Genomic DNA, 21,409 nt, shown 5'->3' on the forward strand with positions numbered 1-21,409 from the left:
CATCAGTCCCCCCATCCCTTCAGTGGGGGGGGGGCATCCCTTCAGTGGGGGGGGGTACCCCAAACATGAATCATTTAGAGACGCTAGGAGAAAAATAGACCACTGCAGACACACCTGCAGGTAGAGCAGAGAGGAGGAGGATGGAAAGCAGCGTCCCTGTTGTAATCATTATTACACACACACACACACACACACACACACACACACACACACACACACACACACACACACACACACACACACACACACACACACACACACAGTTGCATCCAAATGCATTCTTTTCTGCTCCTGGAAATTTCCATCAAATGCATGATGGGATATAATCTCAAACCAAATCCATTTCCTGCGTTGCCGTCGGTGACCCTGATCTTATCGGACGTGACGAACAACCGGAGCGAAGCTACATTCAAACGGAGTGTGTGTTGGTGTGGTGTAACGTGTGTGTGACCGCGCCGCCTCGGAATGAAGGAATCACGATGGAGGAAGTTCTGCGTGTGGAGCGCCGACGGATTGAAGTCCTGACACGACCACGCCGACAGCGAACGCCTCATCTGATCAGAATCGGGCCTGAATACCGACGAGCGTTTCGGCGCCGCCGCGGATCAAACGCTGGGTTTCCTGAGTGTTTCATCACACACGTGTTCAGGTCTGATCAGGAAGTATGGGGACGTAGACCACCAGAGGTCTGATCATGAGGTAAGGGGACGTAGACCACCAGAGGTCTGATCATGAGGTAAGGGGACGTAGACCACCAGAGGTCTGATCATGAGGTAAGGGGACGTAGACCACCAGAGGTCTGATCATGAGGTAAGGGGACGTAGACCACCAGAAGTCTGATCATGAGGTAAGGGGACGTAGACCACCAGAGGTCTGATCATGAGGTAAGGCCCCTACCAGTTCCGACCGTCTCCCTGCTCCCGCCGGTGATGCTGTTGTTATCGATCCCGGTGGAACGACCGTTGTCTGGGGGCGGGGCTGAAGCAGTCCATCGTGGGGCCGATCGATCGTCCCTCCGACCCGGCGACCTTTCCGTGGTGTGTTTACTGACCAGGCGGCGGAGACGGGAGGAGTGTGTCGGTCTGTGGAGACCAAATGTTAGCTGAGGATGCTAATGAGAGCTGATGGAGTCCACCTACACGCTTCACACACGCCTCCATCAGCTGATTATTGTGACGCCGACCAGGAGGGTGTGGTTTAATCTCATGTAAAATACAGTTTCAACCTTTATAAGCATATTTAAACCTGTTTAAACTGGTTAAAATACGATGTATACGATGTCTTTAAAACTGTTTGAACTGGTCTAAACCTGTCTAAACCTGTATGAAACAATTTAAACAGGTAGAAACTTGTTTAAACCCTTACGAACCTGTTTCAGCCCATTTAAACCCATAACTGGCACAATGGGGTCTAAACCTGTTTGAACCAATGGTACCTGTTTGAATCGATTTACACCTGTTTGAACCAGTTTGAACTGGTTTACACCTGTTTAAAGCGGTTTAGACCCATTTGAACCGGTTTGAACTGGTTTACACCTTTAAAGCGGTTTAGACCCATTTGAACCGGTTTGAACTGGTTTACACCTGTTTAAACCGGTTTACACCTGTAGGGACATCACACAACATGTTTAATGGCTCTCTGTTTTTTCCAGTGTTCCATCCATGAATATCAACTGTTGCCTTTTTGAGGAGAGGTTAACAAAATACAGTATATTTTCTGAGGGTATTTTACCCATGATGCACCAGTGAGCATCAGCTTCCCTCCACTCGCTGCACGATGTGCAATCAGAGGCTAATTGGAGCCGCGGGTGCTAACGTATCAAATCGACACCCATTTCCATATTTCACTCGCTCTGCTTCAGTTTGGAGGCATCATAAACACACACACACACACACACACACACACACACACACACACACACACACACACACACACACACACACACACACTCACACACACACACACACACACACACACACTCACACACACAAACACACACACACACACACACACACACACACACACACACACACACACACACACACACACACACACACACTCACACACACACACACACACACACACACACACACACACACACACACACTCACACACACACACACACACACACACACACTCACACACACACACTCACACACTCACACACACACACACACACACACACACACACACACACAGGCTGTCAGACTGTAGACTATCAGAATAATTGATCTCTCCTTGTCGTTGCTCCAGGAGCCGTCGGTGATTTAAAGAGAAATAATCGGGTTGTTTTTTCTTTGATGGCGTTCTGCTGGGAGGAAGTGGGCGTGGCTTCCACTGCACCAATCAGAAGCGAGGTCCAGCTGATCGGGCTCCAATGGGTCGACATCACAGGGCTATTAGTTTTATCGGTGATGCAGCGAGCGGGGGGGGCTGGATGGAGAGAGTGATGACATGGGGGGGAGGAAGGTGTGAGCCCCGCCCCCCCCCACCCCCCCTCCAGGGAGCAGCTGAGCTCAATTACCAGGAGAATATGGTCTGTAAGGGAATCTGCAGGGGGAGGGCCCGATTGATTTGTCATGACGGGAGGAAGGAGAGCATATTGGGGGGGCGGGTATTGGGGGGGCGGGTGTTGGGGGGGGTCGGGGGGGCACAGCTGAGAAAAACTAATCCCAGGTGTGAAGGTGGATTTTACTTCCTGGAAATGTGAATTTATGAACGAATTTTAGTCAAAGACGAGAAGGAATTTATGGGGGGAGGAAGTGACCCCCCCAAAACAGGAAGTACACTAATAATCAACTTCTACACTGCATTAGGCATCTAAAAACTTTAGTAAAGGTGTAGAAATCCAACACACCCAACAGGAATGACGTTCAGGAAGGGGCGTGTCCAAAACACACCTGAGCTGAGCTCGTCAGTGACGTCATTGATCGTGTGGAAAACACAGGTGTTAAACAGGTGGAGCTGATTCAATATCAATCAGCTGGTGAGGGTTTGTCCTGAGGACAGAGGACGGGTCGTTCCAGAGGAAACATCTTCGATTTAGACGTTAATAAAACGGGAAAACGTAGGAAGAAGGGCAAAAAATGAGGTCAAACACCTGAAAATGTGTTCCAACACAACCTGACCCCAAACACACCTGCAAACCGTGACGTCATGGATCCAGACCAGCAGCGGGGATCCCTGACCTCAGCCCAGCTGCTCTCTAACGCTTCCTCCTTTCGTCACCACGACAACGCAGACATCCAGGACCAAAACGCTGGACAAAGTGGACTTTTTATAAACTCCGGGTCTGTGTTGTCGTGGTAACGCTGTAACCAAAACTTTTTCTACCTGGGGGGCGTCTCCCTGTGATGAAGACCGCTGTGACGTCAGTGTGTGTGACCCGTGTCTACATGTGTGTGACCCGTGTCTACATGTGTGTGACCCGTGTCTACATGTGTGTGACCCGTGTCTACATGTGTGTGACCCGTGTCTACATGTGTGTGACCCGTGTCTACATGTGTGTGACCCGTGTCTACACGTACACACAGAGTGGGCGGAGTTAAAACCAGCTGTGTTCTGACGTCTAACAGCTCCACGTCGATGCGTTATTGAACACGCTGACAGCTGGATATTTGTTCGTCTGGTTCTTAATGAGTCATAAAGTTTATATATTCATTCATTCATTCATTCATTCATTCATTCATTCACGTTCTGACACCAGTTCTGGGTCAGACCGGGATGTGCTGCCCCCTGGTGGAGAACTCTGTGATGGTACACTTGGTTTATAAGACCAATACATTTCTTTTCATATGTTTGGTATAAAGTCTGTTATTATCGCTTTATCCTGGAATTTCCACGGGTACCCACTAGTGTGTGTGTATATATATATATATATATATATATATATATATATATATATATATATATATATATACACACACACCCTGTGTCCCTGTTCTCATCAGCAGAGACCAAACTCACCTGTGTCTCATTATTGAAGGTTCTTCTGCTTCCTAAAGGCGACTCTGTTGTGTTTGAGATGTTCTCCTGCTTTAGTTCATTCAACCAGTCCAGCGACTCCTGTCCAGTGGTGGGCAGATGAAGCCCCATGAAGCATTGACGCCTTTCATCCCAATCGGTTCACGGTGGCTCGGAGCTTCATGAGGCTTCATTTGCTCTAGTACGACACCTACTGGATGGTAAAATATCAGGTGGCATGAGTTTGAGGTGTGGGCATTTTGCAGACAGCCTGTTAATAAAACTCAGCAAAATAGAGAGGTGTGCAAAACATGTACAGTATATAATATATACAGGCAAACCTCGGTTTCCGACCACAATTCGTTCCTGAAGGCTGAATAGCGATTTGTTCGAATTCCAAATACAATTTTCCCATTTCAAATAATGTAAATAGTCTTCATCCGTTCCAAGACGCTAGAAAATTACCTTTTTTCAACATGTTATGTCATTTATATATCAAATTGTATAGTAATGAAACATATCAAAGAAAATGGATATAATATAAGAAACATATAAAAGAAAGAAGCAAACGTCAGAATGAAATCTGGTTAGCCCAAGATGCAAGTTATCGTCGTCTTTGGGACCGAAGTTTCCGGTACCGTAACTCGTACCATAGGCAATGGAACGCAAATTAAGTGGAAAATTATTGAATACAGTAAACTAAAAGAAAAACCACATTACCGTCACATTTCCTCTAGACTTTTCACACGCCTGGCGGCGAGAAAAAGGCGTTAGTTTTGTGTTCAACTCCCAAATTTTGTTCGACTTCTATGACAAAAAAGTTCCAAATTCTTTGGCCGAATTCAGATTTGTTCGATGTCTACAGCGTTCCCAAACCAAGTTTGGCTTGTGTGTATTACACACACACACACACACACACACACACACACACACACACACACACACACACACACCAGCACTAGGGACGGTGGTTTTCTTTTACCCCATGTCCAAATGAACCTGTCCAGTGAGGGGAGGGTGGTTGGGGTCGGGGCAGTGATCGTGTTTCTGTCACCCTGAGGTCTAGTCAGTGATTCGGCTTTGGTTTGTATTTAGAAACATTTTCTCCACTGGGGCAGGTTCCATTTCCTGAATCTCCTAAACTCTCTCCACACCATCTATACCTCCTCCAGAATATATCCAACACCATCTAATCCCTGACTGTCTCCACACCATCTCACCACAACTCTCCACCAATCAGCCACATTCTGGATGGAGTGTGATGCTTTATGTCGGTGTTGGAGCGCGTGTCACGAGCCGAATCAGTCACGTGGTATCGGCCGCGCAGCGGAGCTAACTGGTTACATAAGTCTAACCCTGGGCTAACTGGTTACATAAGTCTAACCCTGGGCTAACTGGTTAACATAAGTCTAAACCTGGGCTAACTGGTTAACATAAGTCTAAACCTGGGCTAACTGGTTAACATAAGTCTAAACCTGGGCTAACATCGCTAACTGGTTAGCATAATTCTAAACCTGGGCTAACATCACTAACTGGTTAACATAAGTCTAAACTTGGATTAACTGGTTAACATAAGTCTAAACCTGGGCTAACTGGTTAACATAAGTCTAAACCTGGGCTAACTGGTTACATAAGTCTAACCCTGGGCTAACTGGTTAACATAAGTCTAAACCTGGGCTAACTTCGCTAACTGGTTAGCATAATTCTAAACCTGGGCTAACATCGCTAACTGGTTAGCATAATTCTAAACCTGGGCTAACATCACTAACTGGTTAACATAAGTCTAAACTTGGATTAACTGGTTAACATAAGTCTAAACCTGGGCTAACTGGTTAACCTAAGTCTAAACCTGGGCTAACTGGTTAACATAAGTCTAAACCTGGGCTAACTGGTTAACATAAGTCTAAACCTGGGCTAACTGGTTAACATAAGTCTAAACCTGGGCTAACTGGTTAACATAAGTCTAAACCTGGGCTAACTGGTTAACATAAGTCTAAACCTGGGCTAACTGGTTAACATAAGTCACACTAGTCTCTAACCATGAACTTTATTTGTGAATCTTCTTCTTTTCCTTTCGGCTTTTCCCTTCAGGGTCTCCACAGCCAATCAGTGTCCTCCATCTAACCCTGTCTTCTCATCCTCTTCTCTCACACCAACTACCTTCATGTCCTCTTTCACTACATCCATAAACCTCCTCTTTGGTCTTCCTCTAGGCCTCCTGCCTGGCAGTTCAGAACTCAGCATCCTTCTACCAATATATTCACTATCTCTCCTCTGGACATGTCCAAACCATCTCAGTCTGGCCTCTCTGACTTTATCTCCAGAACCTCTAACATGTGCTGTCCCTCTGATGGACTCATTCCTGATCCTATCCATCCTGGTCACTCCCAGAGAGAACCTCAGCATCTTCATCTCTGCTACCTCCAGCTCTGTCTCCTGTCTTTTCCTCAGGGACACTGTCTCTAGACCAAACAACATCGCTGGTCTCACCACAGTTTTGTACACCTTTCCTTTCATTTTAGCTGAAACTCTTCTATCACACATCACACCTGACACTTTCCTCCACCCGTTCCATCCTGCCTGGACACGCTTCTTCACCTCTTTTCCACACTCTCCATTGCTCTGGACTGTTGACCCTAAGTACTTCAAATCCTCCACCTTCTTGATCTCTTCTCCCTGTAACCTCACTCTTCCACTTGGGTCCCTCTCATTCGGCTAACCTTCATTCCTCTCCTTTCCAGGACAAACCTCCACCTCTCTAGCTTCTCCTCCACCTGTTCCCTGCTCTCACTGCAGATCACAATGTCATCTGCAAACATCATAGTCCATGGAGATTCCTGTCTAACCTGGTCTGTCAGCCTGTCCATCACCATAGCAACAAGAAGGGGCTCAGAGCTGATCCCTGATGCAGTCCCACCTCCACCTTGAACTCCTCTGTCACACCTACACACACCTCACCACTGTCTTACAGTCCTCATACATGTCCTGCACCGCTCTAACATACTTCTCTGCCACTCCAGACTTCCTCATACAATACCACAGTTCCTCTCTGGACACCCTGTCATCAGCTTTCTCCAGATCTACAAAAACACAATGCAGCTCCCTCTGGCCTTCTCTGTACTTCTCTATCAACATCCTCAAAGCAAATACTGCATCTGTAGTACTCTGTTTTGGCATGAAACCATACTGCTGCTCACAAATGTTCACTTCTGCCCTTAGTCTAGCTTCCACTACTCTCTCCCATAACTTCATTGTATGGCTCATCAGCTTTATTCCTCTGTAGTTGCCACAACTCTGCACATCTCCCTTGTTCTTAAAAATGGGCACCAGCACACTTCTCCTCCATTCCTCAGGCATCTTCTCACTATCTAAGATCCTGTTGAACAACCCAGTCAGAAACTCTACCGCCACCTCTCCTAGACACTTCCATACCTCTACAGGTATATCATCAGGACCGACTGCCTTTCCACTCTTCATCCTCTTCAATGCCCTCCTCACTTCATCCTGACTGATCTTTGCTACATCCTGGTCCACAACAGTCACCTCTTCTAGTCTTTGTTCTCTCTCATTTTCCACGTTCATCAACTCTTCAAAGTACTCTTTCCATCTTCCCATCACACTACTGGCACCTGTCAATAGACTTCCATCCCTATCCTTAATCACCCTAACCTGCTGCACGTCCTTCCCATCTCTGTCTCTCTGTCTTGCCAACCTGTATAGATCAGTCTCTCCCTCCTTACTGTCCAACCTAGCATACAAGTCATCATAAGCTTCTTGTTTGGCCTTTGCTACCTCTACCTTCACCTTACGCTGCATCTCCCTGTACTCCTGTCTACTCTCCTCAGTCCTCTCAGTGTCCCACTTCCTCTTAGCTAACCTCTTTCTCTGTATACACTCCTGTACCTCCTCATTCCACCACCAAGTCTCCTTATCTACTTTCCTTCCAGATGACACACCAAGTACTCTCCTACCTGTCTCCCTGATCACATTAGCTGTAGTTGTCCAGTCATCTGGAAGCACCTCCTGACCCCCAGAGCCTGAACATTATTCGTAAATGTGTTTTAGTAATTATTTCAGAAAATTTTCAAATTAAAGTTAAAAAAGTAACAACAAAAGTCAGTTTTTTATTGTACGACCTAGACACACACACACACACACACACACACACACACACACACACACACACACTCTCTGTTTAGCCATGTGGTCGATACCTGCTGCTGCTTGTTGTTCTGTTTGGGGAGGAGGTGAAGGTTAATGATGGGCTAAAGGGCGTGTGTGTGTGTGTGTGTGTGTGTGTGTGTGTGTGTGTGTGTGTGTGTGTGTGTGTGTGTGTGTGTGTGTGTGTGTGTCTGTCTGTCTGTCTGTGTGTGTGTGTGTGTGTGTGTGTGTGTGTGTGTGTGTGTGTGTGTGTGTGTGTGTGTGTGTGTGTGTGTGTTCAGCGGATCCATCCTGTTCGTCATGATGACCCGTTTAGACTGTGTGAACACATTAATCTGAATCTAGATTAAAGAGCCTATCTCGTCTGTGGTTGGATCACGACCGTCACACACGTGAGGCTGCCTGAGTCCAACCGCCTTTCACCCCCACAACAGAACACACACACACACACACACACACACACACACACACACACACACACATAAGTGCATTCACTATTTCGGATCCATCACACGTGTAAACAGAGAAGCTGCAGTGAGCGTCTGAGCGGCGTCGGCCTCGTCCACGCCATCGGGGCGTGACCAGGTTACTGTTGCTAAGCTGTGGGGGGTGGTGGGTGTGTGTGTGGGGGGGTGTGGGGCAGGAACACAAACATTCCGTCCACATTTGTTCTCCTACGAGACCAAAGCTCTGATGTCACCAGTCTGACCTTTTGAGGTCCACGTCTCTGGAACCTGGTGAGAAAGAATCACTGAACGAAAAGCAACATGTTCAGGAAGGCAGAGGAACAAAGTATGTCGGTCAGGGCAGAATGTTGATCCAGGGGGGTCGGAGTCTCTGACTGCCTTGTTCTTCTGTTTGTTTCTCATGACATGACTGAGAAACCACCAGGAAGCCAAACCATGACGTCACCAGGGTCTCATTCCAACGCTGGAGAGCGAACAGCGCCATCTGGTGGACAGGACCTCAACTCCACACTGGGATCGGCCGTCTCCATGCTCAGGGTGTTTGTTTGTGTGTTTGTGTGTTTGTGTGTTTGTTTGTTTGTTTGTTTGTTTGTTTGTTTGTTTGTTTGTGTGTTTGTGTGTGTGTTTGTTTGTTTGTGTGTTTGTGTGTTTGTTTGTGTGTTTGTGTGTTTGTGTGTTTGTTTGTTTGTGTGTTTGTGTGTTTGTTTGTTTGTGTGTTTGTTTGTTTGTTTGTTTGTTTGACTTCTACGTCATAAATGTGACGTGCATCCAATCGGACGCCCTTCTGCGTTTTATATGTGTAAAAAATTCTGGGTTGATCAATAATTAAACTAATTAATGTCACGGTTGGGCGTGGCTGTGCTGGTGTGGGTGGGGGGAGGGGCCTCGTTTGTGGGTGGAGCCACTGCCCCACACCTGTTGGTCCTCTCCACACCTGAGGCTCATCCCCACACCAGCTACTGGTCTTCCCACCTGGACTCCACTGATGCGATCATCATGAGGCCTCTTGAGCCAGGCTGGACCACAGCCGGCTGCTGGTTTGTTTCTCACGTTTGGTTCCTGGTGGTCTGTCCTGATGTTCTGATTCTTGCTGGTCTGGAAATTTTTTGAGTTTTGTTTTGATTAAATTATGGAGAAAAGGTTTGCCTTTGGTGTCCTGCATTTGGGTCCACACCCCGACCTTCTTGACGAATTAAAGCTCACATATACACAACACACACACATATACATAACTTGCTTTTGACAAACTGGTCTTCAGGTTCCATTGAGAACTTTTGTAAAAATGAGGTTTTTCTGGCAGTTCTTTGTTCTTCATGCTCGTTGGTTGTGTTGGTTGTGTTGATTGTGTTGGTTGTTTTGGTTCTGTTGGTTGTGTTGGTTGTTTTGGTTGTGTTGGTTGTGTTGGTTGTGTTGATTGTGTTGGTTGTTTTGGTTGTGTTGGTTGTGTTGGTTGTGTTGGTTGTTTTGGTTGTGTTGGTTGTGTTGGTTGTGTTGGTTGTGTTGGTTGTGTTGGTTGTTTTGGTTGTGTTGGTTGTGTTGGTTGTGTTGGTTGTTTTGGTTGTGTTGGTTGTGTTGGTTGTTTTGGTTGTGTTGGTTGTGTTGGTTGTGTTGGTTGTGTTCCGCCTGGAGACGAAACCTGAATACTAAATACCTAAATACTAAAGTAATGTGAGCTGACACCTCACATGCTGAGGATGTCTGGCGGGAGTGGGAATTGAACCGCCGATGGCTGGGCGATGTCTGATCATGAGGCATCTGCTCAATCCTATATGATTTCTTCTCTAGAATGCTGTTTCGCCTGTTCCTCAGCTGAAACCCCATCAGCTGGAAACCATTGGCTGAGCTCTGACAGTGAATTCAGATATGAATTGTTTCCTCTTGGAGGCAGGGACCGCTCCAGAGGACGAAGCGTTAATAGCTGCAAGAAAAGATGGACCAAAAGCCTGGAAGGCTTCCTTAAGAAGTTGAGGAGGAACAGCATCCTCAGGAGAACCAGAGGGCTTCAAATGATGAACAATCTCCTGAACAAAGGGCAGGGTCACGGGTTCAAGCGTGTCCAACACTGTAGTGCAGCAGACTGACACTGAAGGGTCGCTGGATGGACTTGGAACCAGAGCTCTGGTTGAAGACACTTTACCAATGAAAAAGTTAGGAAATATTTCACACAGTGAAGGAGAGGCGTCAGTTCCAAGAGTTTATTACTTTAAATGTCACATGAATGATGGTTAAAAGTCCCATTCCTGAGGGTTTCCAGGCACACATAGAGCCGCTAACTGGAGGCGAGTCAAGCCCTCCGTCCCCTCCGTCATCATGGGGAATATGAACTCACTACCAAACAAGTTGGACGAACTGACGGCGCTGTGCAGGACTGAACACTGGTTGACGACAACGCTGAGGAGGCTCCGTCCCTATAAGGCGGCTGGACCGGATAAGATCTCCTCAAGACTCCTCCGAGCCTGTGCTTCAGAACTGGGGGACCCCCTGCAGCAATTGTTCAACCTCAGTCTGCGGCTGGGGAGGGTCCTGTCACTGTGGAAGACCTCCTGCATTGTCCCTGTACCCAAGAAAGGACGCCCTTCAGAGTTCAACGACCACCGACCGGTCGCTCTTACCTCCCACGTAATGAAGACCCTAGAGCGACTGGTCCTGGAGCTCATGCGTCCACAGGTGCAGGGTGCTATGGACCCTCTCCAGTTCACCTGTCAGGCCAAGGTTGGGGTTGACGACGCTGTCTTGTACCTCCTCCACTGCATACTCTCCTACCTGGACACCGGGGGCTGTGCCGTCAGAGTGCTCTTCTTTGACTTTTCGAGCACCTTCAACACCATCCAGCCCCGGCTCCTGCAGGATAAACTGACCTCCATGGCTGTGGACCCCTACCTCGTGAGCTGGATCTTGGACTACCTAACGGACAGACCCCAGTACGTCCGTATGGGGGACTGTTTGTCTTCTATGGTGACCAGCAGCACGGGGGCGCCACAGGGGACCGTTCTCTCCCCCATTCTCTTCACCCTCTACAAATCGGACTTCAAGCACAACTCGGATACATGCCACATACAGAAGTACTCCGATGACACCGCGATAGTGGCATGTATCCGGGAGGGTGATGAGGGGGGGTACAGGGCATTGGTGGCTGACTTCGTGGAGTGGTGCCAACAGAACCAGCTCCAGCTCAACGTCTCCAAGACCAAGGAGATGGTGCTGGATTTCCGGCGGGCACCTCCCTCTCCACAGCCAGTGATCATGGAGGGCAGTGAGGTGGAGGTGGTAGAAAACTATAAGTACCTGGGACTGCAGCTAGACAGCAGACTGGACTGGTCACTCAACTGGGACTGTGTGTACAAGAAGGGGCAGAGCAGGATGTACTTCCTGAGGAGGCTGGCCTCCTTCAACATCTGTCCTAAGCTCCTTCTCATGTTCTATCAGTCCGTAGTCTCCAGTGTGCTGTCATACGCCATTGTGTGTTGGGGTGGGGGGGCCAGGAAAAGAGATATGGACCGTCTGAACAGACTCATCCGCAGAGCGGGCTCAGTGGTCGGGCTGAGCCTGGACTCTGTGGAGACAGTTCTAGGGAGCAGGACCATGTCTAAAATTAAGGCTATCATGAACAACACCAGCCCCCCCCCTACACACCACCTTCTCCCAGCAGAGAAGCACCTTCAGCGGCAGACTGCTGTCACACAGCGCCTCCACAGAGAGGCTGAGGTCCTCCTTCATGCCCTGTGCCATCAGGGGGTACAATGACTCTATCTATCTATCTACACATGAACATTAAAGCTAAGCATGTCATCCACCTAAAGCAGGGCTGCACATAGATTCCCTAAAGAATGTCACCTGACTGGACAAGACAAGATGACACATTGTGTGGATAACAGTCGTCTGTACCACACACACACACACACACACACACACACACACACACACACACACACACACACACACACACACGCACACACACACACACACACACACACACACACACACACACACACACACCTTCCATTTGTTGGTTTGCTCATTCTGTCTGACAAATGGAGCGTCCACCTGTAGGCCGTCACTCGTCACGTGTCTGACGACACGTCTGCCCGACCGGTTTCACGGTGCCAACGTTTCCCCACGGAGAAGCTCTGATGTCAAAAATATAGTCTTACTTGTAATGTATGTCATATATGTAATTAAATGTAAAGGAACATACATGTATGTTACGTGTCTTGCCAGACATAGACAGCCAGGGCGCTCTGGATACGTCTCAGGGAGGAAGACGTGAAGCTGCATCCTTTAAATTGTTGTTACGAGGCGTTTTTGAATCTATATGTTGGTTCTGTTCCATCTAGAGACTAGACCGGTCCGGAAACTTCTGTCTTATTGTTTAAATGTGGCCCATTTAATGGGAACTTGAACCAAACCTGAATCCTCTTCTGGTGTTTTGGGGGGACACCAATGGACTTCATCCAGGACTACCAGGGCCACCAGAGAACAGCTGATCAGTCCGATCCGTCAGCACCCCCGAGGTCCCAACCCTACTTTGTTCGGGTTTGGTATGTGTTTGTTGCTTTAGTTGACACCAGATGCTGTCATCTGATTGCGTGTTGTCGCGTGAGAAGGCATTGAGTTATTTTAGCAGGTAGAATCCACCGAGAACAACTCCTGGTTGACTGACAGTCTGCAAGAAGTGAAACACACAACCAGTGTGGACAAGACAATGCGTGGACGTCACTGGACCTCAGAAGGTCGGGGAGGTAGAGGACAGTCTTATTGGGTAAGAACGTAAGTTACGTATGGTACTGTGGTTCTATGAATTCTGGATGACTGCCAGAGGCAGTGCCTTAACACTGGATGACTTAGTATCAACATAGTCACGAGGAATCCTACCTTGCCGTGACAGCCTAGAAAACCTCCAAGACAGCAGCTGCAACCGCATTAGCTGCAGCTACATTACCCCTGTAGAACCGGGCAAAAGTACACGGTGCAGTCCACGTGGCCGCAGCACAAACACCGCAAAGTGCAGCCCAGGAAGTGGAAACGCTACCAGTCAACAGTCAACAGTCGCTCAACAGTCATGACGACCCAGTTAGAGAGGCTTTGTTTGGAGAGGGCCTGTCCCTTCCTTTGCCCACCATAGCAGACAAGCAGACTATCAGAGCGACGCAATCCAGCGGTTGCTTGTAAATCGTGCTTCAGGGCCCTTACGGGGCAGAGCAGTCCTGCAGAAGCAGCATCACCCTGCAGACATGGAGGGTCATGAGCTGCCAGCTCAATAACCTGGTTCACATGACCCGAGGCCAGGCTCTTGGCCAAGAATGAAGGGTTCGGCCATAGCGACACCCCTGTATAGGTCACATGCCACCTGTAGATACAAAGATTTGCACCTTCTCAGGTAGACTCCCTCGGCCTAATGGCGAAGTCGATTATGAGACATGGCGCACCCAAGTGGACCTTCTACTCAGTGACACTTCTTTGAATGATTCTCTCAAAGTCAGGAAAATACTGGAGAGCTTACTGACCCCTGCATCTGAGGTTGTAAAACCTTTAGGGGTCACTGCATCCCCGAGCGCTTATGTCACTCAGCTTGATTCTGCCTTTGGAGTCGTTGAGGATGAGGAGAAAGTTTTCACTGCATTTCTTGGCTCCAACCAAAATAATGGAGAAAAGCCGTCTGCTTTCTTGAACCGGCTTCTTCCTTGCGAATTTTTACCTTTTGAACCAAGCAGAATCTGAATCTCGAAATGACAATCAAAGGACAATAAGGACCAGGAGGTGAACCAATAATGGAAAAGCAGAAGACCATGACAATGAAGGAGAGCACAGTGATGAAGATGACATGAGTGATGAAGAGGAGTTTCTATACGTTAGAAATTGGAATCCTCAAATAATCTCAAAACGTCCTTTTGTTCAATCTGAACCGCCTCCTCCCACAGTTCAAACACTCACCAGAACACCAGAAGTACCCTTGCTTGATGTTAACGAACCTACCTTGACACAACCTGGATTCTCTAGTGCAAGTAGTACTGACTTTGCTCATTCAAATGCTAAGGTTTCAGATCATGTGGTCATTGACATCCTTGGAATTGACATGACACCTATCATGACTGACTCAGTCCTCGATTCACCAGAACCGGTAGACAGTAGTGACAAATCTGTTGGTGACAAATCTGTTGGTGACGGTATTGTAGAGCCAGTTATATTGAGGCGCTCTGAAAGAGAAAAACGCCCACCCCAAGGATTCACTTACGATGAACTAGGAGCGCCACTGACATTGGCTGTTAGCTCTTTCTTCCAAACCCTAGGTGTTGCATTCTCCAAGTCTGTTTTGTCCCCTCCACAGTGTTCCGATTGGTTAAAGATGCATGAAGGGACTCAAGCAGTTTAGAGGGCGAGAGTGTAACCCAGCGTACTTTTACTGTTTTCTTATTTCTGTTTGAACGGGTTTTTTGGTTGAATACCGGGTTTCCTATGTGCCCTGAACGCACCTCTGTGCCAATCACTCACACCTGCTCAGAGCTCATTAGCTTTTATGAGCTGCAGCCGTCCGCATGGAGAGGGAGGCTGTGGAAGTTGGGCACAGAACGACAGGCTAGAGAGGTTTGGTGTTGAGCGGTTGAGCCACGGAGGGTGGATGTTTTTTCTTTTTGTTGAAGATAATCCTGGTGAGTAACATAACCCAGAAAATGCAAATTAATTATAAAACCAGTCAGGATATGATCTTCTTTTCAGAATGTGATGGAAATGTGGGTTTTTGTTGTTAATTGACATGCGCGGACCGCATGCCCCGTGGAAGGTGTACAGTGGATACAGTGGACACAGATACTCCTGAATGCTCCACCTGGTTCCCAGGAGGGTGGTAGGAAAAGGATTACAAGTCCTCTAAGAATTTTTTTATTAACTGAGATCTCAGATTTTTTCTTTCCTTTTTTTTTGGTGTTTCTTTTCCTAAGTCAGATCTGACATTAAATTGAACAACCTTGAAGAACTACAGACATTGGATGAACATTGAAACCGCAACTGAAAAGGACAGTTATAATGGTGTGGGAAAAATATATTTTGTTTTGTTATTTGTTCATGTGTTTGAAAAATTTAAAATGTTCATATTGGGTTGCTAAATACATTTTAAAATTACTTTACTTAAATTTTGTCCGTGTGTTATTAGGGTGGAGGTATCAATTTTCCATTCACCACCGCCAGTCTCCTTGAACCTGGTAGAACCTACATGTTGGGTAGATATATACAGATATTTAGAGCCCAGTAGATATAGACATTTAGATATTTGTCCAGCCTACTGAATGAGAGGGTTACACACGCGTCACTCATAGATAAGGCATGACGCTCGCTCACACGTCTCGCTGATGCCGTTGCAAGGAGAAAGGCCAGGTTAGCCGAAGTCCACTTCAGATCCGATTGCTGTAGAGAGACCGAAGAGCGTCGAGGACCAGAGTCAAATCCCATGAGGGATACTTCACAGCCTGCGGGGGGTACCATCGCCGGGCTCCCCGAAGAAACTGGGTCACCAGGATGTGAGACCCTATAGTTCGGTTATCCAGCCTGACACGTCTGTCCGATGTTGCTCCTGCGTAGACTCTGTTGAAGCAGACAACTTCTTCACCAGTAGCAATTGCAAAAACTATAGTATAACCGGCACCGAGCAACGCTGCGTACAGCGCTCTGGTGGAAGGTGCTCTTGCATCCAAAACTGTTTGGATCACATCATTGTCACACAGAGTCAGGAGAGGGTCCGGCCCTTCAGGGGCCATACCCACAGGTGCAGACGTTCCGGGCTCGGATGCCAAACACGGCCGTCCAACTGGGACAGGAGATCCATTCTGTCTGGCTGTTCAGCATTGAGAACCATAACTCTGGAGCTACTAATGCTCATAGTAACGAAGAGAGAACCCCGTCTGAGCGCAGACGCTCTTATGGGGAAACTCTTATAACTGCTGATTGATTTTTTTTTTCTCTTTAGTTACAACAGAAAGTCACCCATGAGTAAAAAACACTCTCACGGGGAACCATATAGTAACAGCTGCGGAGTGAATATACTCTCAGCAACAACAGAAAATCAGCCCCGAGAGAAACGCTGCAGGGTGTCTATGTGACACTAGAGGGCGTGGTCCACCTCCAGCTCTGAGCCGTCGCTTGTCTGGAGGGCGGTTTTAACACTCATGCTGATAATCCTCAACACAGAAGTGGTAAAGAACTTTGTTCTCTCCCAGCACAGGGCAGATCCAACACACAACGGAGGGCATCTGGATCTAATTACCTCCAGGGGTTTAATTATGGCGTTATGATGCTGGAAGGTCAGCGGGGAAAATAACTTCTGTTCTGAGAGAAGCTGCAAACATCCCATCATAAGAGTACCGTTCTCAACCAGGTGCATGTAGATTCATTCATTCTTTAATGAAATGTTAAAATTAATGATGTGTAATAACTTTCAAAAATGTTCTGTTAACGTTCTGTTAATCCTCCTAAATGTGTTGACGGAGAATCGTTGAAGTACAAACGCCGGGTTTGAAGGTCATTCACTGCTTTTTAACGACGGGAAGAGAGATGGAAACAATGGAAACGTTTAAGAGTTTATGTTTAAGAAAATTATCCCTTTGACGTTAATCACAACTTCACAAAAGGTAAATTTTGTATGACCCTGACAATGTAGACCCCAACCAACAACCCTAACCCTGAAGTCTAGCCCCTAACCCTAACCTTACTCCAAACCTCTGACCTGAAGTCAAACCCAAGCTCTAACCCTGGCCTTAATCCTAATTCAACTTTAACTTTAATTTAAATTCATTAATCTGTAAAGAAATGCTGCATTCAGAGAGCATTTTGGGGCAACCGTCCCTGATCTTTCTTGCTGCAGACGGTGTCTGATAGTGTTCCCTGGTCTAACCCAAGTAACACTGCACACCTTGACGGTGTTTGGATCAACTTAAAACTGTGAGTCAGCTTTTTCAACCATGAACGTTATCAAAAACAAGTACCGTTCCAGGTTCACCAATGAACACCTACCGAATGGCACTGAGTCCATTCCAACTGAAATTTAAACGACTAGCAGGCCAGTCACATGTCCATTTCTCTCTTTAAGAAAGTTCTGTTTGCATTTTGCCCTGAAAGAGCCACTTTTTAGTCATGCTTTCTGAACATGTCATGTTTTTTACTTGAAGTGTAGGCCTTCAGTTCTTTAGGCTGGGACGTCTTTAATTTACGAGAAAGAGGATTATTCAGCTCTTTGCCCTTAATTTTTAATTAGGTTTGTGTGTTCTTCAATCTATTTTTATTCACCTGGGTCTACTTTTATTTATGGTCAAAGAGCTAGCTGTGCACTCAAACATCTTGCATTGAAAATTGATAATAAATGAAAAAGTGGACATAGGGGCCGGCTATGAGACACAAACTGGACTTGGTTTCGGACCTTTTACTACAAGGAAATTTTTATAACGGGACCTCCATGGGTTTAAATTGAATACCCCCGATATATAATGTGCGTGTAATGTGGGCTAAAACAAGTATATAATATTTTTTAAAGAACACAGTGACTTTGTTTTCACAGGAAGTACCCGACACAGGGCTGCACAAAGTGGGCAAATCATGCTGTATTCCTGGCAAAAGGTAATTTTTCTGACCATCGCCGTCATCACCATCATTTACATGACCTTCTGTATTCACACCTCCAAGACCATCCATCGGTTGTGGGTGGGCAGCCACCAGATCCATTCCCTGGTGGATAAGACGACAGCATACGATTGGAAAGCACCGAAGACCGAAGGCGATGATGACTACCCTCACCCCAACCCCAACCTCAACCCCAACCTCAACCCTAACCTCAACCCTTTTCACGGTACAATGGCTAAAACACATGTCCTGGTCCTGGCCACCACCCGTACCGGCTCCTCCTTTGTTGGCCAGCTGCTGAACCAGCACCAAGAGGTGTTCTACCTGTTTGAACCTCTCTATCATGTTCAGGTCACCATGGAACCATCCCAACTCCTAGCGACTGCAGGTCGCAGTGCGTTTTTGGGCGCCAGTCGAGACCTCTTGATTAGCCTGTTCAACTGTGACCTTCATTTCCTGCAGACTTACATAAACCCAGTGCCGACACCCAAAGGAAATGAACTGTTCCGTCGTGGGGTGAGCCGAGCACTGTGCCAACCACCTGTATGTGACGCCTTTCATTATAATGATCTGGATGTGAATGAAGAAAGCTGCGTCAGTAAATGTGGGCCTCTAAACATGACCTTAGCAACAGAGGCGTGCAAGAAAAGGCCAAAGGTGGTCATTAAATCTGTCCGGGTGAAGAGAATCGACGACATCCGGTGGATCGTGGAAGACCCAAGGCTGAACGTCAAAGTGATTCACCTGGTCAGAGACCCACGTGGTGTCCTGTCGTCCCAGATTGAGACGTTCAAAGATCATTTTCGTGACTGGCATATTTGGAAGGCCACAGGGCACCCACCAAATACGATAAACTTGTATCCAATCCAACGCATTTGTGAAACTTATCAAAATACTCTTTCAACTACAGTTAAGGAGCCCGACTGGCTGAAAGGGAAGTACATGCTGCTTCGCTACGAGGACGTGGCCACAGACACCCTGCAAAAGACCAAGGAGATCTACGAGTTTGTGGGGTTGTCTATGGATACAAACGTGGAACAAAGAATACTTGCACGCACTCATGGCAGTGAGCTAACAGACAAGAAGAAGTTCAGCACCTTGAGGGACTCACCCATGACTGCAGAGAAGTGGCGGTACCAACTGACGTATGATATGGTGCGACACTCCCAGAACGTCTGTCAGGAATTACTCAACCAGCTGGGATACAAGATTGTCAAATCAGTGGAGGAGCTAAGAAACGGGACCATCTCTCTGGTCGGGAAATTGGCTTCACCGCTGAGGTAATTCTGCAAGAACTGTTGATGGTTAGCTGCACCGAACAGGTTCTGTCGTTTGATTTGGTGCAGATCAGAGGTTGGTTTGAACACAAAGAAGTTGTTCCTCCAATCTAGATTACAAATATCTCAAAATGTTTTAGTGAGTATACCGTACGCACATTCTATTGGCTGACGGAAGTGAGCTCTGTTCCGTCAGATGGTTTAATATCAGCATGGGGGGGGGGTTCAGAAACGTTTGAATTACCATAAATTACCATTTGGGGCGGCAGTGGCTCAGTGGTAGAGCGGGTCGTCCAATGTTCTGAGATCAGCTGTTTGATTCCCGCTCCCGCCCAAAAATAAAAACCCGGAGGTGAGCTGACAGTGGGAGGTGTCAGCTCACCTCCGGAGCACTGCCAAGGCGCCCTTGAGCAAGGCACCGTCCCCTTACAAGTTGCTGATTTGGGGTGCACCAGAAAGGAGCTGCGCATCACTTTACCTCCCTCTGCATGTGTACAGGCCCCGTGTGTGTGTGTGTGTGTGTGTGTGTGTGTGTGTGTGCGTGTGTGTGTGTGTGTGTGTGTGTGTGTGTGTGTGTGTTCAGGGCCTGTACACACTAACATATGCATGTGATTGGATTTCTCTGACTAACCAGAGGGTGCTCTTAATTTCCCTTCGGGGATTACTAAAGTATATTAAATTAAAAATGTAATAAATAATAAGATAGTTTGTCGCTCTATCGCGGAATTTGTTATTCGCATGTGGTTCCTGGAACACATTAACCGAGAGTAACGAGGCTGCACTGTAAATTGTTGAAAAGGGTTAACTGAGCTGTCGTATCTTTAAATGTGTTATCAAATTCTTTATTGCCTGATTGGCTCAAACGTTGTGGTGTTGGAAACCGAATAACATGGCTTCATGCTTCCTCTCTTTGTACTGTGCAATGACAAGTATTCCACGATTGTGTGACATAAGTTGTGTTGGAATGAATCTCAATAAACCTCACAGAAATTCCACCGAGTGACTGAAAGAGTGTTTCTTCAAGATCATCAAATGAAATCTGCGTTTCAGTAACGTTTCCCTCCGTTTTAAGGGTTAGGGTGAGAACGTAGCACAGACCAGCCCTTGTACAGGTTCTGAGCGATCTAATAGTCTCTGTTCTGGTTCTGGATCTGACATCGTGGACCCTTCAGGACGGGGTTGGCCCCCTGGGGAGATTTTGCCTTTAGCTGTTGCTCAGGGAACTACATCTTTGGTCTTTTTACCAGATGTGCACGTCTTTGGTGACAGGAGATAAATAAATATTCTTTGCATGTTTGACCCAAGCTGTATGATCAGAACCTCATACCCATGATCGATGTGATGGCCATCAGCAGAACTGAAGTGTTGGGCTGGATCCAGAACGTAACTGTAGGACATTTGAGCTCCCTGCAGATTCCATCACCAGAACAGAAGAATTCAGGCCACACACCCGACAGATTGTGTGATAGTCTGATGTCTGTCACACACAGTCAGTGGACTGGAAACACACACACACACATTTCAACAGTCTGTCACGTCCATTGTGGTCTCTTCATATTTTTTCAGGTTGTTCAGTCTAGTAGCAACACTTCCATTATTTCACACAAACGTCCTGTCAGAGATACAAACTGTAGTTCTGTTTGTTCAGTTCAACCTGTTTGGTGCAGGTCTGTCTACGTCTGCCTCTTCATCACGTCTTGTTTTGTCCATATTGTCTGGAAGCTGGCGGTCAAACAGGAAAGAAGTGTGATTTAGATTCTGAAGAACCTTCTCCAGGTTCTCCAGGTTCTTCTCACGTCACAGAAAACAAGTGAAATTGGTGAATCTGTGAATGTAGATTACCCATAAGGCAGAGGGGGGATCTGTGATGACCTGGTGGCGTGTCTGGGGCGTGTCTTTCCTCTGGAACAACGTGACGAACAGACGTGACCGACTGGT

At 47.1% G+C, this 21,409-nt stretch overlaps 1 protein-coding gene across 1 annotated transcript; it reads left to right on the forward strand.

The window, feature by feature from the left end:
• Positions 1 to 18,170: 18,170 nt before the first annotated feature.
• Positions 18,171 to 19,478, forward strand: LOC137595639 (carbohydrate sulfotransferase 1-like). Its single transcript, XM_068315856.1, has one exon. It carries the CDS (start codon positions 18,171 to 18,173, stop codon positions 19,476 to 19,478), a length of 1,308 nt encoding a protein of 435 aa, XP_068171957.1.
• The last annotated feature ends 1,931 nt before the right edge of the window (positions 19,479 to 21,409 follow it).

This window comes from Antennarius striatus, chromosome 1 (assembly GCF_040054535.1).
Source record: "Antennarius striatus isolate MH-2024 chromosome 1, ASM4005453v1, whole genome shotgun sequence".
Classification (NCBI taxonomy): domain Eukaryota; kingdom Metazoa; phylum Chordata; class Actinopteri; order Lophiiformes; family Antennariidae; genus Antennarius; species Antennarius striatus.

What these genes read in the sequence shown, in the direction of transcription:
- LOC137595639 (XM_068315856.1), top strand. Translation starts at nt 18,171, where the DNA reads ATGCTGTATTCCTGGCAAAAGGTAATTTTTCTGACCATCGCCGTCATC.